The sequence below is a fragment of the Eretmochelys imbricata genome, chromosome 3 (genome assembly GCF_965152235.1).
Source record: "Eretmochelys imbricata isolate rEreImb1 chromosome 3, rEreImb1.hap1, whole genome shotgun sequence".
Classification (NCBI taxonomy): domain Eukaryota; kingdom Metazoa; phylum Chordata; order Testudines; family Cheloniidae; genus Eretmochelys; species Eretmochelys imbricata.
Window position 1 is genome coordinate 54775841 of NC_135574.1, and position 17050 is coordinate 54792890.

General features: G+C 36.4%; 1 protein-coding gene across 1 annotated transcript in view; it reads left to right on the top strand.

The window, feature by feature from the left end:
* Positions 1-17050, top strand: part of ADGRB3 (adhesion G protein-coupled receptor B3) — a 616281-nt gene that overhangs the window by 244268 nt on the left and 354963 nt on the right. Inside the window, exons 2-3 of the mRNA XM_077811605.1 lie at positions 8548-8658; positions 14172-14333. Coding sequence (XP_077667731.1) covers positions 8548-8658; positions 14172-14333 — 273 coding nt within the window. The remainder of the gene's footprint in view (positions 1-8547; positions 8659-14171; positions 14334-17050) is intronic.

Genomic DNA, 17050 nt, shown 5'->3' on the forward strand with positions numbered 1-17050 from the left:
ATGTAATTAACACATTTTTTTTAATAAGCATCATCAGCATGAGCATGTCCTCTGGAATGGTGGCCTAAGCATGAAGGGACATACGAACGTTTAGCATATCTGGCACATAAATACCATGCAATGTCGGCTACAAAAGTGCCAGGTGAATGCCTGTTTTCACTTTCTGTTGTCACTGTAAATAAGAAGCGGCCAGCATTATGTCCTCCCGAAAATGTAAACAAACTTGTTTGTCTTAGCAATTGGCTGAACAAGAAGTAGAACTGAGTGGACCTGTAGGCTCTAAAGTTTTACATTGTTTTGTTTTTGAGTGCAGTTATGTAAAAAAAAATCTACATTTGTAAAGTTCACTTTCACGATAAAGAGATTGCACTATGGTGCTTGTATGAGGTGAATTGAAAAATACTATTTCTTAGGCACTTAGGAGCCAAAATCCTAACTTAGGATCACAAGTGCCTGAGTCACTTTTGAAAATGGAATTTAACTGTCTAAATCACTTAAGATTTTCAATGCTGTACAGAGCAATGCCTAAATACCTTTAAAAATCTGGGCCTAAATATCTAACTTTTCTTCTGGAATGTTGCTTAACACGTTTCCCATCCTACTTACTTATGTCAGGCAAGTGACTGAGAGAAGATGATCATTGTATTTTTGAGTGAGAAATGAAATCCCCTCCAATAAGGCTTAAAAGTTTATTTTACCCTTTATTATGTACTTTTTAAGACAATGTTATTATCACCTATGAACTATATATACATGCAAAAACAGAAAGGCAAGAAAAGTAAGTTACAAAATCATGTTTCTTTGGAACAGAGTGACTCTTTTCAAAACTCTGGTCTGTTTCTTCTCCACTGTCTTACTGTCAATCATCTATCTTTTATCCCCTGTATCATAACTTTGTGCATACTCAATTTACCAAGCTACCTCATCTGTGTATTTATCTATATACATTCCATTCTAACCCCCAATTAAAACGTTCTCAGACATAAATCATAACTAACCTAAATTAATACATTCTTTACTCTTATCTGATTCCCGGCACATCTATCCTTGCTCTCACTTTTTCATTCAGCTCTCCCTTATCTTTATCCTTTTTACTGGTTTGTTTTAGTGGCTTTGGGTTTTTACTTGTTAACTAGCTCCTGTCTGTTTAGTATATAATTTCTTTATTTAGATTGTCTTGTTAGGGGAGATTACACCTGCCATTAGTTTCAGAGTAACAGCCGTGTAGGTCTGTATTCGCAAAAAGAAAAGGAGTATTTGTGGCACCTTAGAGACTAACCAATTTATTTGAGCATGAGCTTTCGTGAGCTACAGCTCACTTCATCGGATGCATACCGTGGAAACTGCAGCAGACTTTATATATACACAGAGAATATGAAACAATACCTCCTCCCACCCCACTGTCCTGCTGGTAATAGCTTATCTAAAGTGATCATCAGGTAGGGCCATTTCCAGCACAAATCCAGGTTTTCTCACCCTCCACCCCCCACACAAATTCACTCTCCTGCTGGAATTTGTGAATTTGTGTGGGGGGGTGGAGGGTGAGAAAACCTGGATTTGTGCTGGAAATGGCCCAACCTGATGATCACTTTAGATAAGCTATTACCAGCAGGACAGTGGGGTGGGAGGAGGTATTGTTTCATATTCTCTGTGTATATATAAAGTCTGCTGCAGTTTCCACGGTATGCATCCGATGAAGTGAGCTGTAGCTCACGAAAGCTCATGCTCAAATAAATTGGTTAGTCTCTAAGGTGCCACAAGTACTCCTTTTCTTTCTGCCCATTAGTGTTGGCAGAAATAACAACTCCCTAGTGAGTCTTGGTTTCACCCTGGTATCTGCACAGGCCAAAAATTTTACATATAAGATACACAAATCAAATTTCTAGTTTACACAACCTTGATACTGTCTCAGCAAAGTCTGGAGTGCTGTATCAGCAGAAACACACACAAACAGCTCCTTTATATTTTTCTATAATATTATACATAATATTAATTTCTCAAACATTATTTAGTATATATATGACTAACATAATTCATTACAAAGTTATCTAACAATATTACACCTTGAAGTTCAATCAACTCTAGTTCTGTCAGACCAGCAGAGGAAGAAGCTTCTAAAACTAAAGGCCCTCCATTGAAAAAGTCTTACCTCCAATCTCCAGATGCTCGTCTCGGCTGATTGTTAGCTAAAGTGCACATAAGAATGACCATACTGGGACAGTCTAGCCCAATATCCTGGGCATAACTGTATCTGATCACTCCCGTTACAGTGTGTATGGTAACACCCATTGTTTCATGTTCTCTGTGTATATAAAATCTCCCCACTGTATTTTCCACTGACTGCATCCGATGAAGTGAGCTATAGCTCAAATAAAGCACGAAAGCTTATGCTCAAAAAAATTTGTTAGTCTCTAAGGTACCACAAATACTCTTTTTCTTTTTGTTAAACAGAGATTACCACAGAACTCCATTACAGTTTAGGGCTCTATTACTTCATTTACTATTAAATATTATTATTATTTTATTATTTCATTATTTATTTATTATTGCGGCCTGCATGCCTCCTTTACGGTGTTCCCAAGGGAAGCTATGATTAGAGTCTCTGTCAACCTAGTTCCAGTGGAACTTCAATGCTATGTAGTGCAAGTGAGGACTGGTGCTCTATAGATTTTACTCAGGCCTTATTTAGGAAAAAACCCTTTGAAATTAATGGGAATTTTGCTTTAGCAAGACCTGAGGATCATTTTGTAACAAAAAAAGCAGTGGAAAGAGCTACAATTCTCCAATTTATTGCAAAACTTTGCTGTGTAAATAAATACACATCCTGCCATCTAGTGACAAGAAAAAAAAGTTTGTACTGACCAGCCGTGGGTGTGATTAGAAACTCACGTTGCAAAGGTTAATCCCATGCCCAAACCTTCAAATTCTGAACACTGTACTACTTTACTTATGGCAGAGTCTGGATAAGGGGCTATGGAAGAAGGAAATGTGTACAAACCTTTTCCAAGCTTCTTGCAGCCTGAAATAGACTGAATCTACTGAAATAAATAGAGCCTTGCAAATCTGTGGATATCCCTTTATGTCCATGGATATCTGTGTATCATGTTTGCAGATTGCTGATCAGATGCGGATAAAAATTTTGTATCCGTGCAGGGCTCTAGAAATAAATGACTTGTTTTGCTGGAAAGTTCATGGTGCAATATGTCTTTTTATCCTGACTCCTTCCACATTTCTTCACCCCACATCCCATTTTGCAGTTATTTTGTGCACCTTCTGAGTAGGACCATATTTTATGCTGGTGAGGGCTGCAGACTAAGCTGCTTGTGCATAGAATTTGAAGGTAGGTTTTGTAGAAAGTTAATACATGTAAGCTCCTGGCAGCAAGAACTTTAGGATTTCGCCTTTAGTCTATACTAAGGAGGAAACAGTAATTTTGTTATTTACATTTTAGGACCATAAAGAAATAACATAAAGGTGATAGGATACCCTGGAGAGCACATTAGAATGCCATGGCTGAGAAAACAAAATGACAGATTGCCTTTGGAGTCAAGGGCCCCTTATTTGTGAGATGCTACTCTGAAACCTGATCATTTCCTGAGATTTGCTGCGCACCTTTTATTTTCACTTGAGTTCAGTGAGGGTTGGGGATGCTTTAGTACCTCACAGGATCAGGTTCTAAAAGAGTAACACTAGAGTTCTCTGCATCACTTTCCAGCTCAGCAGATCTTTCATACTGAAATCACAGCTATTATGTTGAACAATGCCATATTTTCTTTTGTGATACCATTGTGAGCTGTCCATTTAACAATGCCACGATTCATATTATGTAGAGAGTAGCACACAGATAACAGTGAGAAATAAATCTATATTCTGGGGCTCTAATGATATAACGGAAATCATGAGAGCAAAGCTCAAGTGATTTGTTATGTCATCTGATCTTCCAAATGTATGTGTAGCCTGCTTGCAAAACTGCCTAAGCAGCCCAGGCATAAAATCTACTTGGCTGTCCTATACCTTAATTTTGATGATGATAGAAAAAAATCTCATTATATATTATCCACCAGTCAGAAGGAAAATACTAGCCATTGGTAAGCATAATTTTGCAAAGCTGTTATCTAGTTTTGTATTGCACAGTTTTCCTTCTTTGCATTTTTGTACTATTAACAGATGTTTTCTTCTTTGTTCCTACAGAGAGCACATGACACGTCTCCTATAAATGCCTACACTGATGTCAAGATTTTAGCTTCTCCCTTAAAAATATGAAATAAAAAGATAACTAAATAGGAATAAAAACTCCCATAACATTTCATGAAAAGTAAAGGTAACACCAATGAGGCTGCAGATAAACAATGTTAAAATTAACACCCGCTCCGAATCTTTCCCATATTCAAAAGCTGCTGTTATAATTTTTCGCTATCAAAAGACATGGGACCATGTTACCACACTTTGGAGTTATAAATGAAAGAAAATTATCAAGCCACATCCAGATTGATGGATCTGGATTTGATGTGGCTAAAACCAAGCTAATTCCTGGCCTTTTTACTTGTAATTGAGATGACATCACATTGCTGGGAGGTACTTAAATTTCAATGCACATGAAAAAGCTAATGCCAGCAGTGTGAAATACTTGTAGAATGGCTATTCTTTTAGAAGCTCTACAACAGGAGCCTGGAACATGTTGTGCTGTGTTGTGGCCTAGGGTTTAGTAGGTGTGATCCATGTGTTTATACATATAGACTTCCTGAGCTGGCAATGGTCTATTCACAGTCTTCAACACACACAATTTCCACTCCTGTATGCATAGATTGTGGAAGCGTTTCTGTATCAGATTGGTTCCAGACAGAACATCCGAGTATATTACCATTATAGTGCAAACATCAAAGCTGTTTGGTTGGTTTATACAGCATGGGTTTAATCCAAAAGCCAGTTAAAGGCGACAGAAAGATTCTCAATAACTTCAGTGGGCTTTGGACCAGGTGATATATCTGTCCTCTTGGGTGAAAGAAAGCATTGTTTATGATTCAAGGCAACTGTTTAATGCAGTATTTTAATTCACATTAATAAATTATGACATATGGTAAGAGCTGGAAAGGCTCTCTCCATTACACTCGAGAACATTAGAAGGTATATACAGCTGAAGAGCTTGTAAGAAACCTATATCCCCAAGGATTCATGGTCTCTGGGTTAGGGGACATATGTTCCCCCACAGCAACAAGATTTAGCCAAGAATAGCAAGAGTGAGCAAACTTCCCATGCTCAGAAATGCAATTAAAAGCACCAGAACATATTGCAGCATTCTGTGTTGAACCATCTAAACCTGTAACTGTAGGATACCTCTGTGCCAGACAATGTCTAGCAATGTGGTACGACTCTATCACCATTCCCATTTCCCCACATACAGCTCCCTCAAGCTAAGGTGAGATTTGGTAATATTTTAGCAACACAGAAAATATTAAAAAGTTATATATTTATGGGTCTGCTTTCCCACAAGCTATTGGAGGGGGAAAAACATGACTATTCAGCTTTTAAAATTAGATAATTAGATGGGAACTAGAAATGAAGAGAAATCATGTTATTTTAGTTAGTATTTGTTTTGTACTTCCAGGGGAACTTTTGGCAAAATGTTTAACAAGCTCTTAGTTAAAATACTTGATTGTCATATATACATAGATGTTTCAGATATATAGAGATATGCACATAAACACTTTGGATCCCATTAAGAAAATGTACTTGGCCCCAATTTTCATATGAGAAATCTGAGTTTTAGTGAGGTAACTGTTGCCTTTTAAGTTCTCATTGATACTAGTACAATACACTTCCTGTTATCATATGTTATTCATGTGCAGTATTTGGTTAAGTACCTGAACTAAATATGCAAAATGAGAGGACTACATAACTCCTGTGGTATATCTGACAAAATATATAGAGAAAATATTGTATATAATTGTTACAAGAGATACTACTGAGCATGACTGGTGCTCTATAAATACACAATGTACTGTGGATAGATAAGTTGAAAACTGGCTAATGTGCATTCATCTGTAAATTAAAAGGAAAGTTTGCTGTTTATTGAGGAAAAGAGAGAAGTTTGGATAAAATTAGATGACTTCCATCCGTATAAAGCGTATTTCTCTGTTGCCATTCCTGGCCATGAATATCTCCATTGTCAGGAATGCAGTCACACCAGTGTAATGCTGGTGTAACAAAGACAAAACTGAAGCCTGGTGCTCAGCATTTTGCAGGACTGAGGCCAAAGCACTACCATTTCCCTGTATGCCTCTGGAATGCCTTCTTCTTGCAAAGGATTCCCATTGTTGTGCTCATTTGGGGGGGCTGAAAGATGGGTAAGCAGCATTCTTCAAGAATGGTGCCAGTATCACTCAATACATGGGTGGTGCTCAAGAAGCAAACTGCTCTCTCCAGATAATCTGCAGATCACAAGTGTTCTGCTTTCCCAGCCCCTTAGCAGTGGCTGAGAGCTATATATCAGATCTCCTGCCACGAAATCTCTGTTGTTTATTTCAGTTTAAATGGACATCCAGACTACATCTCCCCAAATTGTTCTAATAAAGATCTCATTGTTAATTTATGTTAGAAAATATAAAATCACAACATGAATGAGAAAGGTGCCCAGCGAAAGGAAAAACTTCCTTAAATTGGGGGGAATTTAAAATATATATTAAATAATTTAATTATCTGTAATAAATATTTCTAGGTTCTAACATATCATATATAATTCACAAAATATTTTATTAATTATATGTTTCAAATATTCTCTTTAGAATGCAAAATACGCTGTTATTCTCAAATGAATAGTTACATTTTTAATTTAAAAGAAGCTAATAAAAGAATATTTACAGAGACAAATAGTGATTTTGAAATGCTATCTTGACAATTATCAGAAAAGGCCAAAAAATATCCATCCTCTCTGCTGATTGGCTATTGAAATTGTATGGTTGTGGTTTATTAATATTTTCTTAACACTAAAAATTGAGACAATCTTGGTATGAGAATGAGATTTTTTTAAAAATTACACTAAAATAATCTGTTTTATAATAGCATTTAGTGCTTATGTGGTGTTTCACAGACATTAACTCTGTAAAAGCCTGACCCACACCTTTTGGGGCAGGAAGGTAAGTATTATCATCTCCCCCATTTTATAGATGAAGAGACTTAGGTTTCCGTTCTCTCTCTCTGCAAGTAACCTGCCTTCAGAGAAGCAACTCTGAATTTTTAAACTTCCAGAGTTTCATACACATTCTCACATTTCAGTAGAGAGAATTGCCTCCTTGCCTCATGGATCACCTGCCTATGCCCCTTGCCTCCCAACCCCCACTGGGTTTGAGTGTAGAGCATCTGAGAGCAGAAGGCTTTTCTATACACCTGTGAGGAAAAGAGGGGAACATGTTCCAGAGGCAGAAATACCACTTCCATGGCACATGCAATCGCAGAGGGAGCACTGGATGAATGAATTTGTCCAAAGCCAGAAAAGGAAGTAGTGGCAGTGTTGGGATTAAAAATCAAGAACTGTTGGCTTCAACACGGAAGCCCATTTTGTCCCACTGATTGTTATGCAGATTCCCCCCTTGAAATAAATGGGGAGTTCTGTTTAAAAATTGATGGCAAAATATAGCTCTGGACCTCACAGGGTATGTCTACACTGCAGCTGGGAGCATGCTTCCGAGCTGGGTAGACAGACTCACTCTAACTGGAGTAGACCTAGGCCATTTCTGTCTTCCACAATCAGGTGCACTAAAAATAGCAGTGCAGATGTTGCAATACGGGTGGCAGCACAGGCTAGCTGCCCAAGTACAAGCCTGCCTGCTCCCGGAGTCCATGCTCAGGTGGCTAGCCTGTGCCACAGTGTCCACACTGCTATTTTGAGTGTGCTAGCTGGAGCGGCACTGGCGTGCATCTGTTTACCTGTGCCGGGAGGCACGCCGCCAGCTGCAGTGTGGACATACCCACAGAGTCTTTATACTTGAGTGTTTTCCAAAGCAATGAAGGGAACAACCATGACTGTTGTTGAATTTGGTCTGTATAATAAGCAGTTTGTGGCCATTTTATTATGTGGCATTGGTACCATTCTCATGGAAAGCTGCTTGCCAGTCCATCAGTCTGAAGGATGTGTGCAGGAATGGGAGCTTTCTGCACAAGGAACTGGGCTCTGTCACAGAACAGCAATAATTAACATTGTCGTGGTAATTTTCTGGTGTGGTTTGCACTGATTTAAAATATTAGAATATAATGTCTCCATTTGAATAATTGTTTTTGTCTTGTAACATGCAGCTGAATTATAGTACAAGTGTCACTACATTGAATGTTTTTATTGTTTCTTACAATAAAGTCATGTTTAAAGTTCTGCAAACATGAATTTAAGTATAGTTTTTAAAAGATGAGTATAGCAAAATAAGCTGATAATTGCCATGATCATTTGAACTTTACCAGTAATGTCCAGGTATGTTTAGGAACATATTGCATGAGACAGTATGTACCTTTGAGAAATGTCTACACACAAGCTTTCATAAACCTTTATTCTGTCTTTAGAATTTGGAATGATGGGAGATCATACAATTAAAAGTCAGCGACCTCGATCTGTTCATGAGAAAAGGGTCCCTCAGGAACAAGCTGATGCTGCTAAATTTATGGCACAAACTGGTAATACATTAGTTACATTTTTCTATTTACTGTTGTTAATTTTAGCAAAGCCACTGCATGTTCCATAATCTTTTACTGCATACCTGTCAGTTTTCTAAGCTGATATTTTTGAACCATTTATTTATTTATTTTTCCACCAGTTAAAGTCCATAAATAAAGTAGCTGAGAATTAGGTAGAACATATAAAAACATGCATTGTGAATGTGGATACTGAATGATTTAATATGAACATGAGTTTATTTAATAATTAAAGCAGGCTTACACATGAAAGACACAGTCCAGTTTAGAGATTAACTATAGCTTACAGTGACCATATATCAACATTTTTCAAAAAATAAATGTTAAGGAAGTGCATTAGAATTTTAATATAAATAGAAGAACTGAAATCTAATCCCTTCTTTGGGCATTTATCATATTAATTAATTATCAGGACACTTTAATGTGCATGTATTCAGCACTTAGTGTCCTTGGCCCAACATAATACTCTATTCTCTAGATTCCAGATTCATAATTGCTAAATATATAAATAGGTATGAATTCGATGTGCAAATTATCTAACAGTTTTATGTCTAAGACATATTTTCCAAATTTATTTTAGCAACTGCACCTTCTTCAGATAAAGAGAACAAAATATTACATAAAGAATCTACACCCAGCTCTTGTCTCTAAAACGTCAGCATTTACCAACAATTACCACGCAATAGTATCTATGGATCCAATCCAGCTCCCTTTGAGGTCAAAATAAAGACTCCCATAGACTTCATAAATGGTGGATCAGGTCCTAAGATACTGAAGTCCTGTCCTGTTCTAATTATAGGGTAATAACAGTGCATCTCAGAAATTACTGCATCAGAAACCTTGTGCCACATAACCATTATATGGATTTGAAACGATGTACACTGTATTCCATAGATACTAACCTAGAAGATTGCCTGCATCTTTCCTACATAATGCTTCAAGTTTAATATTCATTTTAGTAAATGAGCTATGATTGCATTTAGTGAAGTTGCATGTTGACTTTCTTAGATGTAGAATGCTTTACACTTTTAACAGATTTTCAGAAGTCGTATAGTAAGTAATGTAAACATAAATATATAAAAATCTATAGTGATCCAGTTTTATAAAGATTTTAGAAGACAAATGGTGCTGCCCTCCCACCAGTACCTGGGGCTGCTTTTATGCATGAACCCAATCGACAATACTGGAAGATGCCTGCAGTTATATGTCAGGCATAAATGGATGAAATTATCTCAGAAGTTCCTCGGTTTCATACAGTTGTTCTTTAGGCACAACGGGAGCTTATTACTTACATATTTAGTTCAGACTGATGATGTCAGTTTCTTATTATTTAGACTAACCCTTTTGATTTAATGCCGTTTCTTGATTTCTTATAATTACTCTAAAAGATTTCATAATCTGTTTTAGCTTCTTATATAAACTAACTGTAAACCTACTACTGAACAGTAACTATGCATCCATTTGCAGTGCATTTTCTATGGCTTTTAGAGAATTGCCTTTCAAATGGACCACCAATACCATCTACTCTGGAAATATGGTGACAACAACGTGAGATATGGAAATTCAGAATTATGCAGGCTTGGTTTCCAAGCTCCTGTTTAGAAAGCACGTGAGATGCGTGTGCAGAGAATACAAATTCATATGCATAGTTCTAAGGACATATCTTTTGCATACTGTAGGGAACTCATTTTAAATAATACTGTGCTCTTTTTTAGAACAGTGTTACTAATTTCCATCTTTTCATTTTGATTTTCCTTTGTAGTGATCATTTCATCTTTTCACTGTAATGTATTCATTTTCTTGTGATAAAACTAATGTGATATCTTCTTAAACAGAACCACAGGGGTTTACTAGCATACTTCATAGATTTACTCATATACTAAGAAAACAAGTGGAGTTTTGAAAATGGAAATCATATAGATTTCTTTCGGTTTATATAATTTCTTGTCATTTTAGTCTGTTTAATTATTTTTATGTAATAAAGAATAATTAAAAATAACTATAGTGAAACTGTAAGCATGCCTTTTTCATGCAATGAAAGGGCAAAGACACAGCAGAAGTACAAATTGCATTCTAGGAAATGCATATTGTGCTGGAAAAATAGTTATGAGAAATGTTCAGTACTGTTTTGCGAAGACTGGAGCCAATCCCTTTGACACCAATAGGGTTGGATCAGGCCTAATATGCAGTACTAAAAGAAAGTGTTTGTATGTGTAGCTGTGTACAACATAAAAAAGGCAGTACAACATAAACAAATTCAAATAAATAATTTTATAATTTAATTATCCTATATTCGTTATTTTTGTGTTCCTGAAATTATCCTTTCTTTCAATGTTATGGGATTTAGAATATATAAATGCAGGTAAGTGTTTCACAGATCAATGAGACATTCCAGACAGAATTTTCTCCTACAGGTCTAGCAACTCAGGAAAAAGAAGGATTGTTAGTTTGTTACCACTTAATTTGAGGTCATAGGTTTAACATGGTAGGTATAAAGTAACTAACAGCTAAAGAGAAAACAGAGCATAGACTTTTTCTGTAATATTCAGAAGGAAAACAGAAAAAAAACCAGGAAGTGCAAACGGGGATTAGGCAGAGAGTCAAAGCCTGGGCTTAATCTAGAAAAATTTTAGTCCATATTTGATAATATAAAGGACATATTTTTCTAGCAATTACATAATGTGTCTTCCCCATCTGAAAAATATTATCAAATAAATCATGCTTCTTTGAGCAAGGATTAGTAAAAAGTAACATGATTGTGCAAAAGGAATGGAATATTTTGTGAGACAAATCTGTTCTTTATGTTTCCTAATCTCACAAAAATTGCCATTCCTTGTGCATGACATGTCACGTTACTTCTTAGAGCTTCAATCCAGCAACCACGTAAGCATGTGCTAAACTCTGAACATCTAAGTAGTCCCATTGCCTTCAAAGGGACTACTTGCATGCTTAAAATTCATCACATGCTTAAGTGTTTTCTAGATTGGGGCCAAGATATATTGTTGTGTGGTACATAGATTCTTCAAGGCTTTCAATAAACAGTTTTCATCTTAAAACTTACTAAATACAATCACATTCCTTAATACTAAACTATTACTTTTGTCCAATACATCGAGAAGGTTAAAAACAACTTTCCCCAGTATAAGTTATCCAATATTTTTAATTTTTTAATACTGCATTCTGCATTTTAATACCAGTGCACTGTCACCAGGTCTGTGTGGGATAATGGGTAATTTGCATTCAGTATATAAGACTATTTTACATAATGAGGAACAAATTGAGAAGCATTGCTTTGACTTTTTGTGCTGTTTGACCTTTCATCTAAACCACTTTTACAAAGGCAAAGTCAAGTGTCAAAGTGGTAGGAAAAGCACGAAACTAAAATGAAGGATTTGCCTGGAATAGAAGTGCTACTACAATAAGTTCTTTTACTACATTCTTCACAGGGACTATAGCGTATATTGTATAATTCTAACTTTTACAGTTACTGGTTGCTTATAGAATAGTCATACCTACTACATTACTTCCTCTGATCTCAACGCAAGTCATGTAATAGGCTAATCAAAATCATAAATGACACACAAGAGAGATTATTAAACAATAAACATACTTAATTTTCTACTTGATCCTTGTAACAAATAAGTGTAATGCTTGCAAGATTCACATTTAGTGAGCTTTCACACCTTAATAAACCTTAAATAATTGTCATTATTCATAGATGTTTTTGCAATGTTCTACAATTTTATGAAAGGCTAGAGGATTTGTATGTTTTAATTCTAAACTGTTCTGGCTTGATACTCAATAAGTGGCACATTCTGCTGTGCTTGGTTTCTGGGAGGCTTTGAATATCCTTAGGATTCCTGTTTAATGGAGTAGTGGAGACCAGACATGCGGCAAAAGTGGTGGGCTTGCTTTGTGGAGAGAAAGGGGCAGGCTGAATGCCCTGCTACAAGAGCCTGGTTTCTGGACAAATTACTATATGACATTTACAGTAGTCAAGGAAGACACTACCTGAGTCTTCCTGGCTGCAGAGTTTTTGTGATTGCTGCTGTGGGCAAAACCTTGGAAGAATAGATAAAGATAGAGGGATACAAACAAGATTTTTAATTTTTAATAATTACTTCAAGATAAAAGATCATGGAATGAAATTGATTTTTAAATATAAGTTCCAGTTTGTTTCAGAAGGGACTTAGGTTTAAAATCAATGGCCTGATAAGGTCCATGGCATTGTATTTTACAGTTAGCTGAATACGATTCCATGATTACTTACAGAGATCGTTCAATGAATTTGCTTCAGCCAGGTTCATACTCTTTCTGTATTTTCCTAGCATGAATGCCTTCAGATAAAGAATTTCAGAGACACAAGTGAAAATGAATTTTAAATACCCTTGCCCAAGCAGTCATACTAGAATGTTTGTGCACGCATCAGATCAGGGAACAGAAGTAATACCGTGTGGTAGATTTCACCACTAACAACAAATGACTCAGCTCTAATAGGAAATATTCACAAATCAGACCCGATTTTGTCACCGATGCTCATATTGAGTACTACCTTGTGCTAAGTAATCCTATTCATTTTAGTATGATTGCTCAAAGACTAAGGTAGTACACGTTATGAGTAAGAATAGGAGACTCTTGTTTTTGGTGATAATCCATAGAATAAAAAAAAGTCAGATATTTTTAAATAACAAATGCATTTGAAGATATTGCAATCTCCTTATACATATTCTTTGAGCAGAAATAGCAGATATATTTGTTGGCTAAGTAATTCACTGTAAATCATTTGTTCTATTAAGTTATGACTACATAACTCCATTGAAAATAGCAGTAATTACTGTAACAGTTTCTAGAGCAGCAAACAGTTTAGGTCATCCCCATATCAAAGGCTAGTAATGAAGCACTATGATGAAATATTAAATCAAAGTTCTTAGCCCACCATTCAGCTTAATAGTCTGTGTAGCTACAGTAAAGTGCTGAAAGATTCTTTTTTGTTTATGGGTAAAATCAGAGGGTCAGGAATCTTCTCTCAAATGCTGCTGTCACCCAAAGGGAATTCAATACTTTTCAGTTTGTTTTGTTTTTAAAAATTTGACTCTGCTGTCATCATTCCTTAAACTGTCATCTAGTTTCCTTCATTCTGGAGAGATAAATACAATCAGTGAAAAATAAATAATTTTTAGCTATGAGAAATTCGACTTTTCTGTTGTTTTAATGTGCTAAGGGCAGTATTGTTTCTGGAATGTTGAAAGACATTCAAAGGAAGCTGTAAATATGCCACGTGGTCAAATTGGTTTTTCTCCAGCTTTTAAGTGTGTTTGTTTTCTATTCATTGAACATTTTTCAAAGGTGCTTTCTTTCCATTAACTTTTAAGTTTATTTTAGTTTGGTTTATTTGTCTTTAAATTATACCTGCATGCCATAATAAACTTTGGCAAACAAAAATCTTTATTAATACTCATGACAGTATTCATGTTTGTTTGTTGTCTTGAATACAGGTGAATCTGGTGTTGAAGAGTGGGCCCAATGGAGCACATGTTCAGTTACTTGTGGTCAAGGGTCGCAGGTGCGAACCAGAACTTGTGTATCACCTTACGGGACACACTGCAGCGGCCCTTTAAGAGAATCAAGGGTTTGCAATAACACTGCCCTCTGTCCAGGTAGTGTTAGCAGCCAATCAATAAAATTATGGATGTTATTGAACTGTATAATGCTAAGAATTTCAAACTATACCTTTTTCTTTAAACATGAATTGCATAGAAGCACTTTAATTAGAATGGAAATTGTACTTCTTATTCATCTGTGAACTTTTATTTTGTAAGTGATTATTTCCTGTTTCAGAACAGCCAAGGAACTGAAGAAGAATACTTTTTTCCTTCAGTTCCAGATTTTTTAAAAAAATCCTTGTAGGTTTTCTGTATTCTAGATAAAGGAGATGAGGAAAGGCACAATACAGATTGCACTTTTATGGGAATCAGCAGTGGTGGTGAAGTTAACATATCATCAGACGCTGCATTTGTTTAGCCATTTAGTTTGCTATGGCCTGAATGATGAGAATCATTCATTAGATCATGAGAATGCCCCTTGTGGAATTTCCTCTACATTCTTCTGTCAAGGAGGGGTAAGATTTACCCATCACATGAAAAAAAAAAACCAAGAGTCTGGCCAGCAAGATCCCTGATTCCATGAGCATACAACATCAGGCACATGGCCACCTGTATAGAAGCCCTATGCTTCCACTACAATTCTGGACTTCCTGCAGTAATACTCATGCTCTATTGGCTGTCATTGCCTTTGGGGTATGTCTTATAAGGGGTGGGATGCAGCAGAAAAAGAATAGAACTATAGAATAGACTATATTATTTTTTCTATGAAATCTTTGCAGTCGAAGACTTATGTTCTTCCCTCCAGGTACATGCATTCTCTAACCTTCCTGCAACACAGGAGCCCAGGACTACAGAGAGCTGTCTGCAGGTTATGAGGAAAGGCAATTGATTCTTCCCTTCCAAGTAGGGAGGTGGGACAGATCCAGGCACAGAGCATACTGGGGCCCTACGTAACTGGATAATGATTTGTAGACTCAGTCTTCTACAGTTATCTTGTGTGAAAGACTTGCAGTTTCACCCTGGTAGAGGGGACATGTCAATGGTGGTTATTCCTATACAGTTTGTATATCAATTTCTAAAATGTTTTGGGAACTTTTGAGATGAAAGGCATTATAAAAGCACAAAACAGCTTATCCGGTAAACAACTAATTTAATGAGAATTATTGTCAACCTTTGATAATTTTACACTATGTTCTAGATAGAAAATTCCATATGAATTGCCCAATATTTTATGATGTAGGAACCCCAGAACAAGGATGGAATAGACCATTTTATATGTGTCCATACAAGAATACCTATTATTTCCAGGAGAGATTAGGATAGCTCATTAAAGAACAAAGGGTGGTATACATTGTGTAAGAACGTCTCTTGATTTAAAAATAGCAAAATATGAAGGAAATAATAGCAATCTACAAAAAACAATCATAAGTCTATTTAAAGAGCCCCTTTTGAACTGCATGCACGCACATAGCCCAGAGCTCAGATTTCTGACCACTACCATGGTCCTTCCAGCAGTACCTGAAAACTAATGTGTAACCTCCCTGCAACTGTTCTGTTATTTTCTAGGATAAGTTTATATGTAGTCTCTCTTCTCAAGAGTCAAAACCCTTCTCATTCAAAAACCAAACCAAACAACCCACCATTATTACCATGTGATGCAAAAGTCAAGTAATTTATCACCCAAGTGCACAAAAATAATTCTTAAAGAATGTGATTTTAACACACTGTAAAAAGATACACACACAAAATGACCACCTAATTCTTCAACAACATTTTCCAGAGTAACCAAGGCTTCCCACCTCTTGAATTCCAGCCTCTCGCCATAGCTTTATTATTAGGACTTCCAATATCCAGATACCCGTGATGGGTAATGGTTCCCAGCTGTCTCTAGCTATCCTTTGTAGAGGTGAGATGGGAAATGGATTTCCCATTGCTCAAATATTTTTTGAGAGTCGGAAATTTTTTTCCTATCTCAAAATTGGGATGAAAAGTAAAAAATCTCAAAAATATTAATGAAATGAAAAAAAAAATCTTATTCCACGTTGGTCAAAATGTTACATTTCAATTTTGACCTCCTGCCCCCCTTTTTAAAATCTTTTTTTAGACTAATTCACTTTAATTTCTTGTAGGACTAATCCTGCAAACATACTCCACATGGCCAAAGCCCTGCACCTGTAGCCCCACTGACTCCAATGACACTCTACATAGCTGTACATGGACACTCTACATGGACTATACAGAGTCCAGCTCAAAACAGCAGTTTGCAGGATCAGAGCCTTAAACCTTTACTTTTCCAGAAAATGACTCTTGAAATGCTCAGATTGCCATACAATTATTAGCATGTTTGAACACCCTCTGTCCTCAATATATTCCCTTTCTCAGGGTTACCCCTGGTTAAAGCAAGACAAAACAGTTTGTTGGCCAGCAAAAGAGAGGGGGATGGGGAAACAAAACCAAAGAAAACACCAACTTGTATATACAGGTACTGACTTGTGTTTCTGATTCCATTCACCTCTACCATCCATGCCAAGCAGTTAGTGGATACTATAATTTAGAACAAGCTTTTGCATCCCAATAAATACTATCTGGATAGCCAACTAACAGCTCCCATGCCTCACGTTCACTTTGATCACAAAAAACATATGAAACATTAACAATACTGTCTTCTGGCTGTATAATCTATGAATGCACAGTCTCCTGGGGAATGCTCATTGCAGAATGTGATCCATCAAAAAAGGCCAGTTTTGAGAGATGTAACAATGTTTCCTCAT